General features: G+C 47.9%; 1 protein-coding gene across 1 annotated transcript in view; it reads right to left on the bottom strand.

Annotated features, from left to right (window-relative positions):
- TRIM71 (tripartite motif containing 71) overlaps positions 1-21220 on the bottom strand; it is a 53640-nt gene extending 32420 nt beyond the window's left edge. Inside the window, exon 1 of the mRNA XM_081160583.1 lies at positions 20363-21220. Within this exon, the coding sequence (XP_081016709.1) occupies positions 20363-21217 (855 nt within the window). The 5' untranslated portion in view covers positions 21218-21220. The remainder of the gene's footprint in view (positions 1-20362) is intronic.
- Positions 21221-22010: the final 790 nt, after the last annotated feature.

Genomic DNA, 22010 nt, shown 5'->3' with positions numbered 1-22010 from the left:
TGGGCAGGGCCCAGATCAACCCTTGCTTTCTAGGCCTGCTCTGCACCCTCCCACCTTCCCAGAAAGGAGAAGACGAGTTTTCAGGGAGGTTCTAATGGCCCTTCCCAGAATGTTACTTGTCCTTGGCTGGGCTGGAACAGAAAACCCAGCGGGGCAGCCGGCTTCCCGGGAAAGATTAAACACAGTTAATTAAAACCCTTCAGAATGGGAGGCAGAGGGATTAGTGGGCAGGGGAAAAGGAGGGAGCTGCTAGCAGAGGTAATGCCTGCCCCAAGATTTCCTTCCCAGAGCTTTGCACTAATCACCCGGGGCCATCCACTCCGTTTGGACAGGTCCCTGTACCCCTTACCGAAGGGCCACTCTGTAAACCTGTCCCAAGAACTGCACAACCCCAAATGCTTTTTTCATCAAAAATAAAGCTTAAAACTCTGGTGAATGAAACAAAGGAAACTGGGTGGGCAGAGTTTCCTCTGAAGTGCAATAATCACTCAAGCTGTTAATTAGGGGTCCCTTCGCATTTCTTTCCATGCTCTCAGGCAGGCCAGGTCCGGGGGACTGAAAGCAGCAGGAAGCAAAGGGTTCCCCAGGAGGACAGGGTCCTGCCCCTCCAGGATTCCCCTGCCATACACATTCCGTCCAACCTTGCCCAGTTCACAATGTCTCTAAGCCCAAACCAGGCTGGAGGGAATTGAGCCACCAACCCAGGTAATCCTACAAAGATTCCCACCCCACCTCCCAATTACATAAGACCAAGAGCATCACCCAAGAAAAGCATTTATTAACCACCTAACTGCCTAGAGTCTAGGCAAAGATTCGCAGGGGCCTAGCCTCTGCCCTGGGAGAGGGTCATTTATGACCATTAAGACCAGAGTGAGGCAGGCTCCCAGAGGCCCATAAAACTCCCAGGGAAGGAAGTGGGGATTAACCACTTCCTCCCACCCCTCAAGAAGGGGTTTCAAGCTCTACCAAATTGCAGAATAGAAGGTTCCCGGGAGGGGGTGGGGAGTCGGGTCAGAAGATCCTACACCTCTACCAGGGGATGGGACTAACCCTGGGGTTTCTCAAATTTCTTTGATTTTTACAGATGGGGCTTTGTAGTCCTGCTGACCCAGCAGCTCTGCGAGGCACATTCTAGCAAAGCCTCCTCGCTGCCCCTCGGCACAGGTCTGGACTCTGTCCAGGGAGGAACGCAGTGTCCATGAGAATTACGTGTTTGTTTGACAAGTGCTGTGCTGGCACAATGGCCTGATTCTTTCACATACTCATCAGCCAGATTGATTGGATCGAAAACTCACTATTCTGGGCAGTTTATCTTTCACTCAGTTTTTTACACTGAAATTTATTTCAGCAACTTTCTTACCCAAATCTAATCAAAGAGGAGCAACTTACAAAGACAGCCAAATAACATGAAGAAACAAACATGAGTCAAGAAAGGAGAAGCATGTCAAATGAGACTTCTCAGATTGGGACCATGAGTTGGCCCTGAGCTTCCTGGCAGTCATGTCAAAATGAGCAACACTATACAATTATGTCATTGTCAAACCACCACTTTCAGAGGGCCAGTAGTTTTCCTGGCAGCAAATCCAGACACAGTAGTGTAACCTGTAAATACCACTCCTGGGAAGCCCAGAAATACACAGCTAGAAACACACAGATATAACCTGCTCTCTGAACTGTGGAAATCCCTGCTAAAATCCTACAGGGACAATCTTTCTTGAGCTGGAAAAAAACCCAGGTATATGTAGGTGCCCAGAACCAAATAAGGTCCCCTTACGGTATGTTAAGCAAATTCTCAAGAACTGCATCCTAAAAATCCTCCTCCAGAACCCCAGGGAATAAGACTAGAATGGGGCAGAGGGGCATGTTTTAATGAGACATACCACCCCCATAAACACATTGGCCTATGGGGGCACTAATACACCAGAGTATCTGGCAGCAATGGACGGGGAATGGGGACAGGGGACAGCTCGCTCCCTTTCCTGGCTGGCATTCAGTTTCCAAGGTGAACCTTAGCATCCATCCCCCCACCCCATTCTTAGCCAGGACACCCTCCCTCCCTTCTTTACCAGAACTTGGTGGAATGGGGGAGTCATGTGGGACCTATATTCCAGGTAGAGTGTCCTGTGACAAATTGCTGTCACCTATGAAGAAAACTACAAGGGTCTGTGGGACCCAAATGCAGAGTCCTGGGCAGAGATGGGGGGGAATCCTGGGGGGAGAAGACTTGCAGGTTGGGAATGTCAGTCTCAATAGCTTTTAAAGGTGTCAGAACGAGAATTACCATTAAAAACAAACAAACAGCTGCTTGGTTAAAATTTCAGACAATTTTTAGTATAAGTCTGTACCAAATATTCATGGGGCATAATCATACTAAAAAAAAATTACTGTTTATGAACTAGGCAGAAGGGGAGGGCTAAAGCTGGCAATACTGGTCAGGAAGCTTCCTGGTAGGTCCTGGGGGTCCCAGCTGAGACCCCACAAACCTCAAGAAAGAAAACCCTGAACTTTGATAAACATATTAAGTCTATGACTAGGAGTAAGTACCAAACTTCTTAGTAACCATTTTTAATAGGGAAGGTTAATCTGATCGTGGCTAGGACAAAATCTGGCTCTCTTAATCGAGCCAGGGGTGATTGAGATAGGAAGCCGCCAGTCACGGCCAGGCTGACCCCCATCCCATCTTCCGTTCTGAGCCCTGAGAACTCCCCAGAACAGGCTACAGGAGGCTTCGATGGTGCTCGCCACTCAAGCCTAGGCGATCAACATTCCAGGAGGCAGCCATTCCCGCCCTTCAGGAGGAACAAAGAGCCCCGGGAGGAATTCCTGCTGCCCCAAGCCTGGGGGGTGGAGTGGTATCCAAACAAAACTAGGCAGAAAAACTGCCCCCCACCCCCACCCCACCCCAGGCGGGGGCCCTCGGAAGCCCATGCCTCCCTCCAAGTAAGAGGAAAGAGGTGGCCAAGGACCACCTCCAGCACAGATATTAAAATTGGGCCTTATAAAGGTGGTATGCAATTTGGGGGCTGGGCTGAGTCTCAAACTGCAATGGAGTAAAGTTCAAGACAGAAAAAAATCTCTAGAGGAAACAGGCCAAAACCTCTGGATTTAATCATTAACTTTATCTTGAGGGTCTTCTTTGTATTCATGCTACATACTGGCTCTTTCTGTAAAACCAACGCAAACATTTTACTGTCCTTCCAATCACCCAAGGTGGGTTTCGTTGGCTTGTTTCTTTCAGCTGCAGCTTCTACATCGCCACAGGAGATGATTCCAGGGAGGTTCCAATCAGGGGTCCCCAGGAAAAGGGGCCGCTGGAAGGGGAGAGGAGGTGGGGAATAGACACTGATGAAAGCAACCTCTTTCCCCTCCCACAGGCTGGTGCACCCACTGGGTTGACAACACAGTGGATGGGATCGTCACACAGCTTGAAAGGGAGATGAGAGACTTGGGCTTTCAAATGCCTCAGTAAAGAAGTTTGGGGACAAACTTGCACAATTCAAGGTTGTCTCTTGCTCTGAGGGTCGAGGGGCTTCCAAGGGTGACTGTTCCCATGAAAAGTCCCCCTTCACCATCCCCAGCCAAAGATTTTAAATGGGGCCCAAACAGCTCCCTAGAGCCTGTTTGAGTTAACTCCGTAAACACTGGTTGAACATTTGCTTTGCAGATAAAGTTCTAATCTGCCAATGAAGTCCTCAACAAAGTGCTTCCCAGCGTTTCAAGCTCCTCAGAGGTTCCCAGGTCTTTCTTCCTGAAGCACCACTAGAGATCCTCTCACCCCATACCCCCCCCCCCACACACACACAAAGTTTGCTTTCATGCCTCGCAACCAGTTCTCACAGTATCCAACCCTTACTCCGTTCCAGCTCAGCAACCTGCTATTTCTTTCAGGAGACCCAGTTCTCACAGGGGGCCAGAGACCAGGAAAGCAGACATGGGGGAAAGTGGAGAAACCAACTCTGAATCCTGAGAGTGTCTCCCACAGTTAGGGACCCTCCCCCACAACAAAGCTCAAAAGTCAACTTTCTAAACTGAGGTCTCAACAATTCTACATACAGGAAACTGCCTAAAACCTGGGGTGAAGTTCTCAGGCTTGGGGGTCACATGGCAAAAGACAGTTCTTCATGACATATACAATAGTAGGTCCAATGCAAGGAACTGCCCCCACCCCAAAGTGACATTTCCCCCGTAAAATTACATTTTCTAAGAAACTCAAAACCAAAATGTTTCTGAAAGAAGATTCTTCGGAATGGAAGCCACCAAGCTGTCAACTCCAACTGACTGGGTAGGCCTGGGAAGCTATGAATTTTCTCAGAAGTGCTCACCACCATGGGCCTAGACCCCAAGGACAAGACAGCTTTAGCTCCCCTATACCCAATCCCCAGAAGAACACAGGAAGCCGGCACTCTGTCCCCAGGACTTCAGGTCTGCACTGCATACCATTTTTGAGTTATTGAATTTATTTTTTTCAAAAGCATGTAATACTGAATCAAAACTAGTTTAGTACTTTCACATGTATACTTCATTCTGCTTCTATTTCCCTTTATAGTGATGTAAGGGTCCCCAGAGGCAACCTCTGCTCTAGTCCTTTTGTGTCCTCAAACACCCGGAGCGAGCCAGGCACATGGCAGATGCTCAATGGGAAGTATGTTGATTGAACGGAATTCACTTCCACATTTTCCAAGCAATCCTTGAGGAATTTGCCTCCCAGCAGGCATCTGCTCACTAGAAAACAAAGTGCCCTGGCCACTTGCATTGTGGCCCTGAGACAGCAAATGTTTAAAACGAAAAAAAAAAAAAGAGAAAGAGAATCTGGGCCTTCGTAGTAGAGGCTAAAGATTTTTGGGACTTTTAAAACCATGACATCAGACATTGCAACTTTCCATCACTGGAGACTCGATCACATCCAAAGCCCCATGGCTGACTTTAGTTTCCATATATTCTTCCAAAACCCATGACATCAGCATAGGAGGCCAAGCTCTTCAGAGATCAGCACTAAAAGGTAGTACAGCACAGGAGCTTTCTGGGATGCTAGAAATGTTCTGTCCCGATTATGGTGGCAGTAGCATAGATATATATAAAACAGTCAGAACTTGACAAAATGTGTGCTAACAGTGGGTGAGTCTGATTGTGCCTAAACGACACCACAATACAGATGAGTAAATGAGGTGTGTATTGTCTGTCATGCAAGGATGTGTTGGATTCATTATTATTTAAAACAAGGACCAAGCATCACTTCCCCCTCCCTCATCTGCATAATCTGATCTTACAGAGGGCTTTCCAATTTTATTCCCATTTATTTACCTGCCCCACCTTCTCTTGGAAGAGAAGAGGAAAACTGGTTTTACACCCTAGAAAGGCAAAAGAAAGGCTGTGCCAGATGTATTACTATTTTAAAAACAAAGCAAAATACAGAAATACAGCTGCAGTATACAAATATATTTCAAAACAACTTTATTATCACCACTGTGTACATGACTAAATGATCAGCAGTCATAAAAATAATGTGGCATGGGAAATATAACCAATAATACAATCCAAATTGTTAGAGCCGTCACATCCAGGGAATGAAATTAGCAAGTTATATTTTTTTAGCTACTTAGCGTTTGCCTGTGGTACAATGAATTCTCTTGACATTTAAAAATCCAAAAATTGAGGGGAGAAAAGGCAGCTATATATGTAAGGAAGGCAGGTCTGTATGGCCATGCCCAATAATTAGTATACAGCAGGGGACAGTGCAACACGTACTGAAGGACGGACTGCTGTGTAACAGGCCTAGACCAATCAATAAGCATTGCGGCTGATCTGTTGTGAATAACTGGACATCTGCAGAGAATCCGTTTCCTTAACAGCTACCAAATATCTAGATTTTTTTTTTTAAAGATGTCACCGGTATACGTTCATAAAGCAATATGCATTAAAAACTGTAACCCCGTTGGCACACACAGGGTAATGGCCTAACTACACCCACTCCTCACCACCCCAGCCAACAGCTATATTCAGAACTGTTTCCCAGAAATGTGAGGTTCAAAGCAAAAGGGGAAATGAGGCTCTTCACTAACAGGACGTCGGGTTCACCACTTGTTTTAAATAAAACTAGATCCCACTTCATATGATACACCAAGAATATATTCTAAAATGGGTTTAAAGACTCAAATACAGAGAAGGTAAATGATGATCATCAGGAGGAACTGAGCAAAAAAAAAAAGAGAGAACTCACGGACATGGACAACAGTGTGGTGATTGCAGGGGTCGAGGGGGATGGGTAGTGGAAGAGCCATAGAAGGGATAAAAGGTGATGGAAAAAAGAGAATGAATTTTTTTGAAAAATGATAATCATCGACCACACTCAAATTTAAAATGTCTACTGAGTTAAACTAACTGGAGGCAAGCCACTGACTCACAGAAACCCTTTGCAACAGACAGCTAGTCCTCAGTATTTATCCTACAAATTGATTTTTTAAAAACCCAGGAGAGACAGGCCCAGGAACCAAGGCAATCCGGGGAGGAAACCCAAATGGCCAATAAACATATGAAAGGACGCCCACCTCGCCACAATCATGGAAATGCAAAGTAAAACAACAGGACGAGCCATCTTTCTCCGGTAAATTGATGGCAGAAAGGACGGTGGGGTGGGAGGAAATGTGGCTGGTAGGAGGCAAATTAACATTTCAAATGCGTCTCTCCAGCTTCCCAGCAATTCCCTGGCTGGGGGTGGAGAGGGATCTTCCCTCTAGAAGTAACAGCGACAAGTAGACCTGCACAATGATGGCGAAGGCCAAATGTTGAGAAAATCCAAATAAGGGAACAGCTAAATAAATTCCACACCATGAACACCAAGTTCGGAGCAGTAATGACCTGCAAGTCGGTACAGGAAAACGTCCATTTTTTTAAAGACTATATTTCTTACTGACCAATGTCACCCCAATAAACCTAATTTTTAAAGAGATTATTGAAAGAATTTTTAAATAGAGAAATCATTGAGAGGATTTTTTAAAATAACCATATTTCTGTGTATGTGTGTGAATGGTTCAAGTTTAAAAGAAAATGCATAAACGCAGATCATAAATTTTGGAAAGTAGGACTGGGGGTACACTTTAAGATTTTTTTTTTACAGATAATCCAAACATACATTTATGTATTACTTGTATAATTATACCAGGATTAGAGTTAACTGGTTCAAGTTACTTGCTGGGAATATAAGATAGCCCTGAGAAAAATCTCAATTTTTCCATTCTCTCAGCAACTATATAAGCTGAGGATGGTGGAGGGAGAGATGAAAGGTCAAATAAATATAGTCACAAGCACATATTCAAAAAATTACACCCCAAAATGACAAGGGCTGTGAAGTCAAACAAAATGTCAGTTTAAAAAAACCTTAAATGTTGTTAAAACGTGTTAAAAGAACACAAATTTAAAACAAAATTGTTACCTCGTCCCCCCTTTTAACCCCTGTCAAGTGTTTGCAAATCTTCTCTAGTTTTTATTAAGCACTCATTCACTTGGTTCCTCCTTTTTGTTCACTGTGGGCAAACCTGTCTACCTTTAGCATCAAGCGGGGGTGAGGACCCGCACACAATGACAACATTTGGAAGCGCTGCCTGCCTGTCGAGGAACCGGCAGGCCCTGGCAGGCAGCGCAGGGACCTACCTCCAAGTCAGTTTTTAGACTTTTGTTTCTTAACCTGCTGAAATCACAGGAAGTTACAACTTGGACCTTCTGGGCTCCCCCATGAAACACCCCCCTGTCCTCCATCGTGTTACAAGCCAGCGACTGGACCCAACAGAGCCTGAAACCCAATTGCCCGTAAGCCCTAACCGGGGCCAAGCCTCAACTTCTTCCTTCCTCATCTGCATAATTTGATCTTACACGTGGCTTTCTCATTTTATTCCCATTTATTTACCTGTCTCCCCCCATCCCTTTTTGGTGAAGAGGAAAATTGGTTTTGTATCCTTGGAAGCAAACGAAAGAAACTTGAAAATAAATTTTATGGGGCTGAAAAAAATAGGCACTGGTGAACTAGGCAGATTGTCATAAAATTCAGACAAATTCTGTGCTCAGTTGTGCAGCAGACCCTAGACAATCAAGACAGGAAAGAACACTCTAGTATGAATGCTGAAAACATCAAATGTGAATACCACCTCTCCTTTTTAGAGAGGGAAATGTTTGTTCTCAGAGTTATTCTGCGCTAGAGGCACAACTTTCTATCTGAGATGCCCAAATATAGGTAGTGCCTGTCTTTGCATGTATTTGCATGTTATTAACAATTGTGTATATAATTAACAACACAAATTTGGTTAGCAAATGACCAACAGTAAAGAAAAAAATGCTACAGATGAAGATAGGTAATAACATTTCTTAGACATCAAGGCACATCTATCTATTGCACAATAAACGTAAGGATAAAAGATTAAAAAAACTATTACCAAGTCCCAAAGGTTGTCCAGAATTAACCATTACTTCTTGCTAGGAAAGGATTCTGCTACCTCTTCATTGATTGTTTTCCATTTATCACCATAAATAAACCCTAACACAGGGAGAAACACCTTTTCTCTCCTAACTAATCTTCAGTTTAAAAGTAGAGAACTCAAACCTCCCTCCATCAACACTACAAGGAGTGGGGAGATCTTTTCCCCAAGATTCCCTCAAAGCTCCAGATAACTGCGTTGGTCCATAGCTTACCAGAGAGCTATGGTTTTTAGTTTTTATTTGCACCCATGTGGCATTTTAAAAATCCAATTAAATTGGTGAAATAAAATTTCCTCTTAGAATATCCCTCTAAATCCCTGAAAGCTCGGATAACGTTAACAACAAAAGCCAAAGGAGATAAACCAAGGGGAATTTCTCTGAAAGATTATTAAAGTCAAGAGGGGGACTAGCTAGCAGGAGCTTCCACTGCCCCCCACCCCCGCAACACTGTCCCCAAATCAGTTCCTTCATTTTAAATTTCTCCCCTTGTATTTATACACAGGGCACATGGCAACTTTTCATCAGGAAACACTTCATTTGATTTTCAAACAAAAAAGTCAGCCCTAGGCTGACGAGTGAGAATGTTACCAATGCGTCTAGACAGATGAGGAAACTGAGGCTCAAAGTCACATGAGTTTGTGCTGGATCAAAACAGGGACTCCAGCATGCAACAGAGACGACCACCGCTCAACACAGCACTGCACGCATTCCAGGCATTCAAAAATAAATGTTCACAACTGCCAAAAACCAGAAACGCGAGCGCCCCTCAACTGGTGAATGTGTTCACCATGGTACATTCATTCACACAATGAGAAACTTCTCAGCAATAAAATGAGGAAACTACTGATACTCCAACAGGGATGACTCTTGAATGCATTGTGGCAACTGAAAAACCCGACTGGAAAGACTTTGAGCACTGTGTGGGTCACTGTGTGACATTCTAGAAAGGACAAAACTGTAGTAACAGAGGTGGTTGCCTGAGGCTGGGGTGGGGGTGGGGTGGGGGTTCTGGGGGTGGGGTAACTGTATTTTAACTGGGATAATTATACATAGTATACTCTTGTTAACATGTACAGAACTGTACACTAAAAAAGGGTGAATTTTACAATATGAAAACGTATACCTCAATAAACAAAAACAAATCAGAAAGCTGCCAGAGCAGAAGTGAGGCCCTCCCTCTCAAATGCAGGACAAAGCTCGGAGGGAATGGGGGCAGGGCTGCTGGCCACCTTGAAGGCTGAGGAGGGAGGGGAAGCTCCTTCCTAGGCCTGTACTGAGCCTCCCCAACGCACTCCCCCCAAGGTTACAGCCACAGTGGGCTGGCACTGGGAGATGCCCAGGGTCTTCTGCAGGCAGCCACGCGCAGATGCCCCCTCTGTGGACCAGCAGCAGCCCCACTCCGGGGCCAGAGCCTAATCTAGCCATTAGGGAAGGCGGGGAATCACCCAGCCCCAGATCGGGTATGAGGAAAGGGATTTGGGGCTATTCTGACTGCTACTGGGGCTACACTGCCTCCCACTCCACAGCAAATGGTTCCCATAGAACTCGGGCCTGTTTTCATAGAAATTACAATTTCCTGCATTCACTTCATCTGTCCTGAAACTGTGTAATTATGTGAGCAAGTAGAAAGCACAGAAACAGCAGCCTCCCTCGGTAAGCACACAACTGTACCGGTGAGGGATGGATGCAGGGAGCGGCTGGTAACCACTGGTAGAAGCAGCACTGCCTACTGGGGACACGTTCTGGTTCTCCTGAGCCTGAGGTCTCCCCCATATTTTCATGAAAAGTTTCAATGGAATTAAGCCAGGTGCTGCTGCCAGGAGGAGCCATGGCCCAAATGGGATGAATCTTCCCAGCTATGGGGCTCCGGGAGTTAGTCTCTCAGCCTCAAACCCACCCTCCTCCTGTCCCCCTTCCCTATGACTGGGGGGTGGGGGACTGAGACCAAGTAAAGCACATCTCTGGGTCACAGTTTCTCTGCCAATAGTGGGTGCTGAAGGAAGAAAGGGTTTTGGTCTATCTCGACTGCTTCCTGGGTCAAACCATCGAGAGACTTCTTTACACCCCAGCAGCACTGGTCATTTCAGTGGAGGAACCAGCTTCATCATCGGTCTCCCCACCTCCACCCCAAGGGGCCAGACCCACAGGGACCCTCCTAAGTATTAATAACTCCAACCTTTCCCCCTTTGATCCCCCAACCCTAGGATGGCAGCTGCTTCCCACAGTTGCTACTTCCCAGACACCCCAGCGTTCTTGCCTATCAGCTTCCCAGTTAACAACTTAGTAACAGTCAGCGATTCTTTAAATTACCTGTTAAATAAATGTGGCTCTGGCTCCTGCCGGACACTCCAGTTGTTTCCTCTACATATCAATAACCCAGCCCCCTGGAGAGGGGGTAAAAGGAGGAGACCCTAACACCCTCCTGAGGGATGTTGAAAGGATTAGGAAAAATAAGGTAAAATAAGATTTCAATTACACACCCTCCTCTGGAGTCCATCCACTCCATGTTCCCAGAAACCACTCTGCCTATCAACACATCTTTGACCTAAATGCCACAATTCTCCACGAAACCCCTCTTCTTTCAGCCCAAACTCATCTTTCCCTTGGAAATTCTGTTTCGATGCCCCGAGTTTTAACACTGATTTCATCTAGTAATTGAAAAACAGACACATCAAGCAAGCAGCCCCACGAAGGTGGTTGAGAATCCCCCTCTCCATTCACCCCCCTCCTCTGTTCTGTCTTCCCAAACAGGCCACGAGCTCGGATGGGGACAGGTCGCAGACTGCCCTTACACATTTTTAGTATGGAGCACAATTCTTGGGAGCAAACAGACATTCAAATATTCTAACGACAAATCTTAACATGTCGAGTCCTATCAGCGATGAGCAACTGCCCAAATTACTTTGTGGCATCCGATATGGCTTGGCCATCCACCAGGAAATAATTAACAAAGATAAGCAGCATATTTAATTTCATGACAAAGAAATTTTACCTGTCTGGCAGCAACTTGCAGGAAAAGTTGAAGCCAAAACTTTTTCCGATATTTACAGTTATGTGCACCTGTATTATTAAAACATTAGTTTTTCTAGCTCCTTCAAAGCACCTTCATGTAAATTACAGCTCTCCCCCCAAGTAGGTCTCTACTATAAAACCTAACCATTCCTATGGCTCTGATCTAAAACGTCAAAGATGAAGACGTTAAATGACTTGTCCAAGGTCACATAACTACTTCAGGGCAACACTGGACCTTAAAATCTGGGTCTTTTTAGTCTAAAGCTCTCGCTCTTGTCTTTTTACTGAGAAGCTACAAGCATTTTCCAACTTACTGTTCCTCTTTTATCCCCCAAATTCCCTCCTCCATCTATGAATTATGAGAGGAAGGTCCAAATTTCAAAACCTAGTATTTTCAAGGGCATTCATTCTTTGACTTGAAAACTAAGAAGTCTCCTTTGTTCCTGGCCAAGGAATAAAATGGAAGCAACATGAGCATCTTCTGAAGGTGAAACCCAATTTAATTTCTATCAGTCCCCAGTGAAAACTGACAATAAAGCAAAATCTTTCCGGAACTTGCCTTTAAATCCACTAACATCAACAGAGGCCAGATCTACTAAGTGCCCCTGCCCACTAATGCCAAAGTCCTTGCTGTGAAGTGTTGAGTCCGGGGTGCAGGGAAATCGGGGCAGGGACAGGAGGTGGCCTGCATTGCCTAAGATCCAGAATAGAACATGCCTGTTATAAATTGGCTGGTAGAAGAGGCATCCTTCTCACTGACTACAGAGCTCTCTCGAGACTTAGTTACAATTTCAAGAGGATAGCCTCTTCCTTGCAAAATTACTGTTCTGATAATACTTCACACATTAAGTTAATTTTGGAATGAAACACAGTAATAACATAACACTCATTTTTGCCAAAGACCATGGCTCGTTTATGGATATTTAACTTTTTACTTAACAGTTTAGAAAAGATCAGAATAAGAAAGTAAAACACAAGAAGCTAAATAGTCAAGCAATAAATTTAATATTAAACATCAGATGTTTAAGGACTAGTTTCAAAAATATAAATGACAAATAATGTGAATAAAGAGCCATGTGAAAAGAGAACTGGGCGAGAGGAGAGTCTGATCGCCAAGCCATTCCACCATCCGATCTTGCAAAGTAGCAGGTTTTTTTCTATGGCGATTTAGCCTTTCCTGTAATAATTTGTTTCCTCTTCAGATGCCTCCCCCAAAACACACACACACACACACCTGATAATACCATGAAATTAAAGCTTATACAATATTTCAGGTCCAGAACTCAGACTGTTCCCTTAAGCAAGTTGATCTGTTTCCTTGAAATGCCACAGTTGGGGGGGGGTGTGTATCATGGCTTCAAAGATTACTGGTTCTCACCCAGCAGTTGAGCATCGACCTAGGATCCAGGAGATCGCGGTTTGATTCCCAGTCAGGGCACATGCCTGGGTTTCAGGCTCCATCCCCAGTAGGGGGTGTGCAGGAAGCAGCTGATCAATGACTCTCATCATTGATGTTTCTCTCTCTCCCCCTCTCCCTTCCTCTCTCTGAAATCAATAAAGACATCTTTAAAATGGTTCTCAAATACATCATATAAAATGTAAACTGGCCTTCCATCTGAGAAAGGAAAAAAAGCTGAAGGTATTGCTACAGCCTCTAAATATACTTGCATCCATCTTCTCTCCTCAGCTTGGGGAGCCCTATAACCCTAAAATGGTCTGGACCAAAAGGTCCAATTGAGTCCCAGTTTTTCTAAGGCTTATGCATTTTTCTCCGCACACCTTGCGTCACCTGAAAGAACTGCCCATCTTTCCAGATGGATAATGATGAACTGATAAAAGCACCGCTCAGCCATAATTTCTACCACTGAAAATCAGTTTTCTTCTACAATTGCCCCTTTTGGGGGGGAAGGGAAAGGAAGAGGGAGGAAGGGGCCTGCTTCCCACACCCTAATACGCAGCTCATTAAATAAAAGCTACCACAACTGTTCATAACTGCCTTCTACTGTGGGACACTGAGCTGTGACATTTTATGTCATCTCCAATCCTTACAACATTGAAACAAGGCTATATAGATGACCCCAAGTAGAAGAGAAATACCTCTCTGACACTGATCTCAAGAGACAAGAGGGCACAGACCCAAATTTATAGACATGGTCTGAACACATAATTATGACTACTGATGCCACTTATTCACAATTCTCTGATCCATGTTTAGCAGCAAAATCTAAGTGCAGATTTTTTTTTTTTACACAATAGCATTTTTATAGTTATCCCCATTAGTCAGAATATGAAAGATGTTCCCAAAGCCCACTGGCATTTCAAGAAAAACATTTTTAACTGCAAATGGTTAAGGCTAGAAGGAAATGGCTGGCCAAGCTTTCCAGAAGTAACAACTAAAGGATACAGCTGTTGACACATGTTTAGGAAGGCACAGGGGTTCCTCTCTCATTCCCAGGGGTTCCTCATCAGCTCAGGCTCCAGAGCCCACTCAGGGGCCTCAAAATTCACAGGGTAGCCGAGCCATGAGGGGATGCCCTCAGTCTACATAGCTAACCTTGACCCATTTCATTCTCTTTTCTGCACACTGCTCTGCTTCACTTGAATGCCATTTATGTTGACAGAATGCACTATTCTGCAGGAGCCTGTCCAGGTAAATAATCACAATTGAGAATTATCCCCATATTCATAGCCAGGCCTCCCCTTCCCCAAACTGACAACTTCAATTTGCTGACAGCAGTAACTTTAACTTCCTTAGGGTGTCGTGACTACTGATCATTAAACTGGGATCACTATACAGATTCACTAAAAACTCAATTGGTGGGTGGGAACTGTGCTCAGGTAAGGAACTCTCTGACGTTAGTAAAAAAAAAAAAAATCTACATTAGGTGGACAGAACAAAATACTGGCCTGATGTCTTCCGATTAAATATAGATCTCCCAAAACCTCAGTTGGGTTTGAGTGGGAAATGAGACCCAGGAGGAGTGGGGGGGTCTTCCCCCATCTCATTTCCAGCCTATCTTCAAAGCCTAGTGCAAGCAGACTACAACACGTGGGACGCTGAAGATGGCATCTGAAGGGGGCAAGAATTACACTAGAATAAGGGTTATGTCAAACAATTTCCGATATAAATTGCTCAGGCCCCACCCCTCCCAATTTTTCCGTTAACAAGTCAGAGTCTTGTCAATCAAAACAGTCAATCTGGTTTCAGTCAACTCCGTTTGTAGGTATAGACAAAACCTCAAAGGCAGGGTAATAATTTAGTACTGAACAAGCATTAGGTCACACCAACTGAAGAGGAAAGATGGACCTAGCTTCCTCTTGCAAGTCACACTGCTTGAAAGGCTAAGGGACAGAGTGGACTGCAATGGGTGGTACCTTGCGGCCTCTGGGCAGCTGTTAATTCTTTATCAACATCTTTCTCTTGCTCTCTTCCAAAATAACAGAGATGGCAAAAACAGCCCTTCGTGAGCCACGCTTTAACTCTTTGCCAGTGTTACGGGCGAGTGGGGAAGGAACACTACGCTTTGAAACTGCCTGCATCTCAACCTTTTGCTTAAAGTGTCATGAGGAATGACACCAAAGTGGTCCTTTATTCATTAAGATTAAATACATCTAAAATAAACCCTGCCCTGTGTGAGGAACTGGATGGAGAAATGGCAAGATTAAGCAAACCACGTGACATTTAAGTTAGCAGCAGAGGAAATAAAATTGGAGGGGATAAACTTTAGACCTATAAAATTATCCATTACGTTAAAATGTCTCTTGAATCAGGGAAACTTACAAACTCTTTTTCCTCCTGACTACTACTTCAACAACAAAAGCATTTTAACCAAGTCACCTCATTTATAGCTTCCCCCAAAGCCAACTCCCTTCCTAGATATGCAGAGTTTTAAAAACGAAAAAAACGTGGAACAGGTATGCTCAAAACTTTACACATGAAGAGAAAGTTGCTTCCATTTTAACTAGTGCTTTAAGAGGCTACACATTTTACTGTTGGTTTCAGTGTTCTGAAATCTGTAAACTAAAATGGGAGGAAGAACTCTGGTGGAAAAAGGAAACTTTACTCAACCTTCAAACACTTTCAAGACTTTATTCCACGTTACAACTACTGAACTTGAACGCATCTGAATCATAAAGAACATTCAGTAATATCAAATGAAGAACTAAAGTCCTAAAGTATCTTCATTGTTTCCAAAATATATATTCCCAGCATTGGAAACAAGAGTCCTGTGGACCCAAAGGAAATCTATGCTCCCTGAAAACCAGTGTAGTTTAGTTTACTCTTTTTAAGGAAAAGTCACAAAAGACACCCCCCCAAGGCAGTGCGGATGCCACCAGCAGTCTCAGATATTACTGGCACACTTCATGGCTCAGGGTTATGCCTGCAAGGCAACCTCACCAGCCAAGGTTTGCCAAACTTGCCAAGGCCCACTTCCCCGGGATCCATGTTGATAAAATCCATCCCTAAAAGTAAGACGGGGCACATTCCTCAGCTCAAATGTGACTTTTTAAAAGTCCACAGACTACCTTCAAGGATAAGAAATCAATAGTGAACATTTGTCTCCCATATATTTTCATCAAGCATTTTCCTCATTCAACAGACTTCCACCTACAAACCTGCTGAACGCTATTCAAGGCAGCAACCTCCAATTATTCCCCAGTTATGAAAAGTTCAGTTTTCTGGCGAATAGGTGCGATGTATGCCTTAAGCAGACACATCCACCTAATTTCTATACAGTGGGTAGAAAATGGGGTGCAAAAATACTGGAATGCACACTTACATTCATTTTCTTCTCTTGTCCTTGAAGAAAAGAAAGTCTTTCGGTGTCAGTTTTATAACTGACACAGTACATGAATAATTTAAAAACATACATGCACACACTGGGTACACATGCCTGAAAAAGCTTAGACACTGTGAATGTACAATAAAATCCGTATATTGGTGCCAACACTGGTATAATCCCCACTTAAGGTGACTTATTCAAAATAAGACACAAGACAAAAAACCAATTACTTTAAGCAGCAAACTTGCCTCCTTCAAAGTGGTTTGAGGCTGGTTTTTGGAGTGATTTCCCAGGGAAAGACAGTCCCCAAACCTAGGATGGTTCAATCAATATCCAGGGTCTTATCTGGTTGGAATTCTAAAACTTATCTTTTACAAAGAAGTTGGTTTTTTCTTAAGTCCAAGGAGGGGGCTGTATATTAATTGTATAAACACCTGCACCCCGTTTTCCATCCGGGGGACTCAGGAAAATCCCGCCCCTGGCCTGCCTAACTGGAAACAATAATCGATGAGATGGGCTACAATGTTTCCCTTGGCTAAGAGGGCAAGTGTGTCACCCCTGCCACACACACTGCTAGTGACAGGGCCTTTCCTGGAAGCCGGAACATGCTCAGACCCCATTCGCTTTCCGCCATTTACAGAGTCCTGCCGCCCAGCCCTTTAACACACACCCCGGGCGCCCCTAGATTTTTGCTCCAAGTGTCGCCTCCAAGGCAGCGAAGGGCTCACATCCTATGTGCCAATAACACATTAAAGGGCCACTCGGGAGTGGCTGGAGCTGCACGCTCAAGGCGCTCAAGGCCCACGTAACTCCCCACCTCTCTCCCCTCACCCCCCAAACGCGCGGGGCCCCTGGAGACCTTTCCGCGGGTGCCCGCGGGGCGAGGAGCGGCCACGGGTCCAGCAGCAGCGTCGCCGGAGCTGAAGCGGGCTGGGGGCTCCAGGGGGCCGGGCGGAGGCGCAGGGCGCAGCCGGCCGCCGCGGGGCGCTCCCTGGGGACCCGCGTTCGGGGTTCGGGGGTTCGGGGCCTGGCCCGGGGTCCGCCAGGCCGCGGTGCCTGCAGGCCTTCCGCCTTTCGGACTGACCATCGCCTCGCGGACGGGCCATCGAGACAACCAACTAGCGAAACACCCAAACTATTATTTTTTATGAGCCAAAAAATGAGCAATTCTTATCATTTCGTTGGAAACCCCAACTCCCTCCCCTGGTAGGTTTTAACGTGATTTTTAAATGAAGCGCTCAAAACACCACCTTGCCAATCCCGAGGAGCCGTTTCGATGGGGAGGGAGGGGGTGCTTAAGGAGAGTCCCGCACCCCTGAGTGACCAACTCTTGGAGGTACCCTCCCTAAAACTAGAGAAAAGCCAGGCGTCACACCCCCTTCCCAAGGTCAGGTGGCATCAGTCACCATAAGGCAAGAGAGCACCCTGAATTATTTAATGGAGCCTGTTGTCACAGAAGGCAACTCGGAAAACTCAACAAAGTTGCACATTTTAGAAACTGAAGTGGACTGAACACAGCCAAACACCTGGGCTTAGGTGTTCAGTCCCATCACCATCAAACAGCACAGCCATCCTCCAGGAGTGCCTGCATGCTCTTTTCCAGTCAAAAGCATGGCTTTTCAATGGAACAATATTAAAACTGCTACCCATCGCCTCCTTGGAAGGAAAGGAAGGCTTTAGGCCATGGGTGGGACCCCTAGGTGAACATGGTGTCCCTTTATTCACAGCAAGGGTTTGTCATCTTTAAACTCAAATTTTTTAGCATTTCTAAATCCAGGAAAGAGGTCTTAAAATTAACTTCCAAGTTTTTTTTAAATGAAAAAATGAAACGTGGAAGGCAGATTTTGCTCAAAACTGAAAAGTTTCACGTTTTTAAAGGACCTTTGGTTTAATGATGTAATATCTTAGTGCTTTTGCCGAACAACTTTAACCTAGTGTAGGCACATATTAATAAAAGGGGAGTTTTCAGGGCATCCAGGTACCTCCCAGGTTGAGGGGAGCTTCACTTCCCATTTTACACTCTCCCATCCCATTTGAATGGTTTTATAATTTAAAAAGTGTATAAACCTTTTACAAGTCTGGCAACACCGAGCATCCACTGTTTTAGCCCAAATAAAACGTATGTGGATCTTTAACTGGGAATATAAATAAAACCTGACATTTAAAATCAACTGCTGGGAAGGGAGGGTTCAATCAACACCCCTCCCAGGAGGGAAACTGTGGTGGATCCAAGCTGCCTTCCCTGCACTACACTCCCCACTCCCATTTCACCCTAATCTCCACCTTTCCATTCCTCTTCCTGAGAGATTCAGGTTAATATTTAGCTCAATCATTTTTCTAAAAGTCATGAAAACATACTGGGAACATTCACCCATGCATATGGAAAGCCTTAAAGATGAGTCCATTCGAAGCTTAAAAACCAAGTATAAGAATAACTGCTCCCTAGCTTCATACCTAGAAGAAAACTTTTAAAAGTGAGGCACCTCCAATAAATAGATTACAATTTCAACTTTTTTCCAATAGGAGAAGCCGGCTTAAGGCCACCAGGCAATAGCTCCGCCTTCCTCCCCAGATAACAGGTTAGGAGCGGGACCGGCTGCCCCGGAGCCCCTGCCCAGCTCGGTGCCAGCACGCCCACTCCGACTCGCAGGCAGCACCTCCCCCCGGATGGTAAAGCCTCCGCGTCTCCCGCTCCGCCTGCGAGACCAGACCCTAAGCAAACCCGCGCACCCCGCCCCCGGTCTGCGGCCGGACCGTGTGAGGTACCGACCTCTCTACAGAGCCTGCTGCTCGAAATGCTCGGCCCTTCCTTCCACTCATGGTTCAGGCGAGTAGAAGGTGCTGAACGGTGTGGAAAATAAGCAATAAGGGTAATTCAACAGCCGAAACAGAGAAATGGAGCCCAAAGACTGCAGTGCGGCCCTCGGACATTGTGAACCCTTGGGTTCAAGCCGCGGGCAGCTGGGTCCGGTGTGGGCTTTTTTGGTTTGTTTTTTTCAAGAGAAGGGGCGCTCCTGGTTGAGCTGGGTGAGGACATTCCCCTCAACCAGGGAACCCGGTTCCAGTAGAGATCGAAGCTGGGGCAGCAAGGGACTCCCAGGTGGGAGAGGGCAATGGGGAGGTAGAGCCCCCCCAATTCTGCTTCTCTAGGCGCAGCCCTGGGCCCACGAGGCCGAAGGGCGTAAGGGCAGGTTCAGGGGCCGGGACCTTTTTCCACAGTGCGGAAAACAACCGCGGAGAAGAGAAGCGCTCTGGGCCCAGGGCCCCTCGGCCCTCAGAGATCCACATGCGCTCAGACCCAGCACAAGGAGACGACTGCCACCGTGTCCCAACAAAAAATACACTCTTCCCTCAGAAGTGCGCACGTGGAAACCAGGTCCACACAAGCTCACGCACTCCTCACCCACCACTCACCCACACAGCCATCTCTTCCTCGCTCATGCCGTCCTTAAAAGCAACCAGCTACGAGTTTTACAAAAAAATAAATAAAAAGAGAGAGAAAAGAAGCTAAAATAGAGCCCTCAGCACGACGGGAGGCCTCTAGCGTGCCCGCACAAGACCACATCTGCACAGATACACAGCACATGCTCTCCCATCTCGGGTCTTACTTAAAACAATAGCGTGCACGCCTTGTCAAACAGAAATGAAATGAGAAAACCAAGCCCACAAATAAAAGGGGGTGTCCTCCAACCTCGGGAAAGGGGGCGGCGGGAACCCTCGCACATGGAAACCAGGTCTACACACCCCTAACTCTTCCCAGCTCATATCTAATTGGAGAACACGGATGCCACGTTTTCTCACACAATTAGGTGAGGAAAAGGGGTAACCCCACGTTTTGGGTCCCCCTCGAGGGTCCTTCGCAGCAAAGCACACAGAAAACAGGTCTTCCCCCCCACACACACACACACGCCCCTACTACTACTACTACGTGGCGACGAGCGCCATGCAGGCAACGGGAAAACCAGAAATCCCGAAAGAAGACACCCACCCACCCCCCGCTGTGGGTCGGGTCCCCCGGCCCTTCGCGAGCCCTCCCGCGGTTCCCGGGTGGAGACACCCGCGCGCCCCACCCGCGCCCCGGGAAGTCGCCGCACACCCACCTCGTCGTCGTGGTGCTGGCAGAAGCCGAGGCGCTCGGGGAAGACCGAGAGGATGGAGAAGGGCGGGCCGGGGAAGGGCGCCCCGAGCCCGAGCTGCTGCGCGGCGGCGGCGGCGGCGGGACCCGGCGGGCCGCGCTCGATGTAGTGGTCCTTGGTGAGGCGCACGCGCTGGTGCGCGCGGACGCAGTTGTCGCACAGGTGCTCCTGGCAGTCCAGGCAGCGCGACGAGGCGGCGTTGCCCTCGTCGCAGGAGCTGCAGCCGTGGGGCCGGCGCAGCAACAGCGCCGACGGGGAGGCGGCGGGTCCTCCGGGCGCGGAGCGGGAAGGCGCGGGCGGCGGCGGCGGCGCCTGCGGGAGCGCCGGCGCCGAGGCGGGCGCGCGCGGATGCGCGTGGTGCCCGTGGTGCCGGTGGTTGCTGTGGCCGCCCGCGCCCGCTGGGGTGCCCGCACGCCCGTTCTTGGGCGGCGGCTCGTCGGCCGTGGCCACCACGGCGTCGAGCAGGTTGCTGAGCAGGAAGGCGGACGAGGGTAGCGCGTCCATGCCCGCCGCCTCGGCCAGCACTACTTTCTGGTCGCACACGGGGCAGAGCAGTTTGAGCGACTCTCCTGGCGCGCCGCCGCCGGCCGCCGGCAGCCGGTGCGCCTCGAGGCACGGGCGGCAGAAGGCGTGCAGGCAGGGCAGGACATGCAGGCGGCGCGGCGCGGCCCCGGGGCCCCCGCCGCCGCCCCCCGACGACGTGGACGTCTGCGAGGAGGACGATGACGCAGACGAGTTGGAGGAGAGCGGCGCCGGCGAGCCGCACATCTCCTTGCACAGCAGGCAGATCTGGAAGTCGGTCTCAGGGAACGAAGCCATTTGCAACCAGGCCCGGAGGAGGGAGGAGACCAGAGAGGAAGAGGAGGAGAGGAGAGCGCCGACGAGGTGGGTGGGGAGCCGCCGACTCAGTCAGAAAAAGGCATCGATTAGGCCTGCAATCCGGGACCCGCACCGGAGCGGCGCGGCTCGCTCGGCCTCGCCGCGCCCGGCCCGCGCGCTGCCACCCCCGACGCTGCGGGCATTAAATGCCACTCTCCAGAGGCGACACAGATTCTCCCCGGAGGACGTGGGGGCCGCGTGCCTCACGAAGCGGGAGCGCCGGAACAAGTCCCGACTCGCGAGGGGAGAGCAGGGGCAGGGAGGTCAGAGGACTCCCGGGAGCAGCTGGAGCTTGGCGTCTCGCTCGCGGAGGGAGTCCTCTCAAGGAGAGTCCGCTGTGCAATCCCAGTCCCGGAGGGATAAGCAAAATTTGGTTCGACGAGTATTTGGTGCGTTGCTTTCCTTTAAACGAATGTAGTCTCTTCTTGGGAGAGAGAGACTCCCCAAACTAGTAAAGGCGGGAGCGGCGCGACGCCAAGCCCGTGTGCCCCCGCGCGACGCCGGCCGCCCCACCGCATGACGCGGCGGCCAGGGACTCCTGGGTGGCCCGGCGTGCCGCGCTCGGGCTTGCGCACGGCCGGGCGCGGGCTCCCCTGCAGGACGGTCGGCCCCGCAGCAGCTGCAGGTCGTAGGGGCCCGGCCGCGGCCGCACGCGTGGAGCAGTACGCACGCGCGTCCCACGCGCCTCGAGTCTCCCGCGCGCCTGCCTGGCCCGGTCGCGGCTGCCGGCGCT

Source organism: Miniopterus schreibersii (genome assembly GCF_964146895.1).
Source record: "Miniopterus schreibersii genome assembly, chromosome: 15".
Classification (NCBI taxonomy): Eukaryota; Metazoa; Chordata; class Mammalia; order Chiroptera; family Miniopteridae; genus Miniopterus; species Miniopterus schreibersii.
This window is presented reverse-complemented; position numbering and strand designations above follow the sequence as displayed.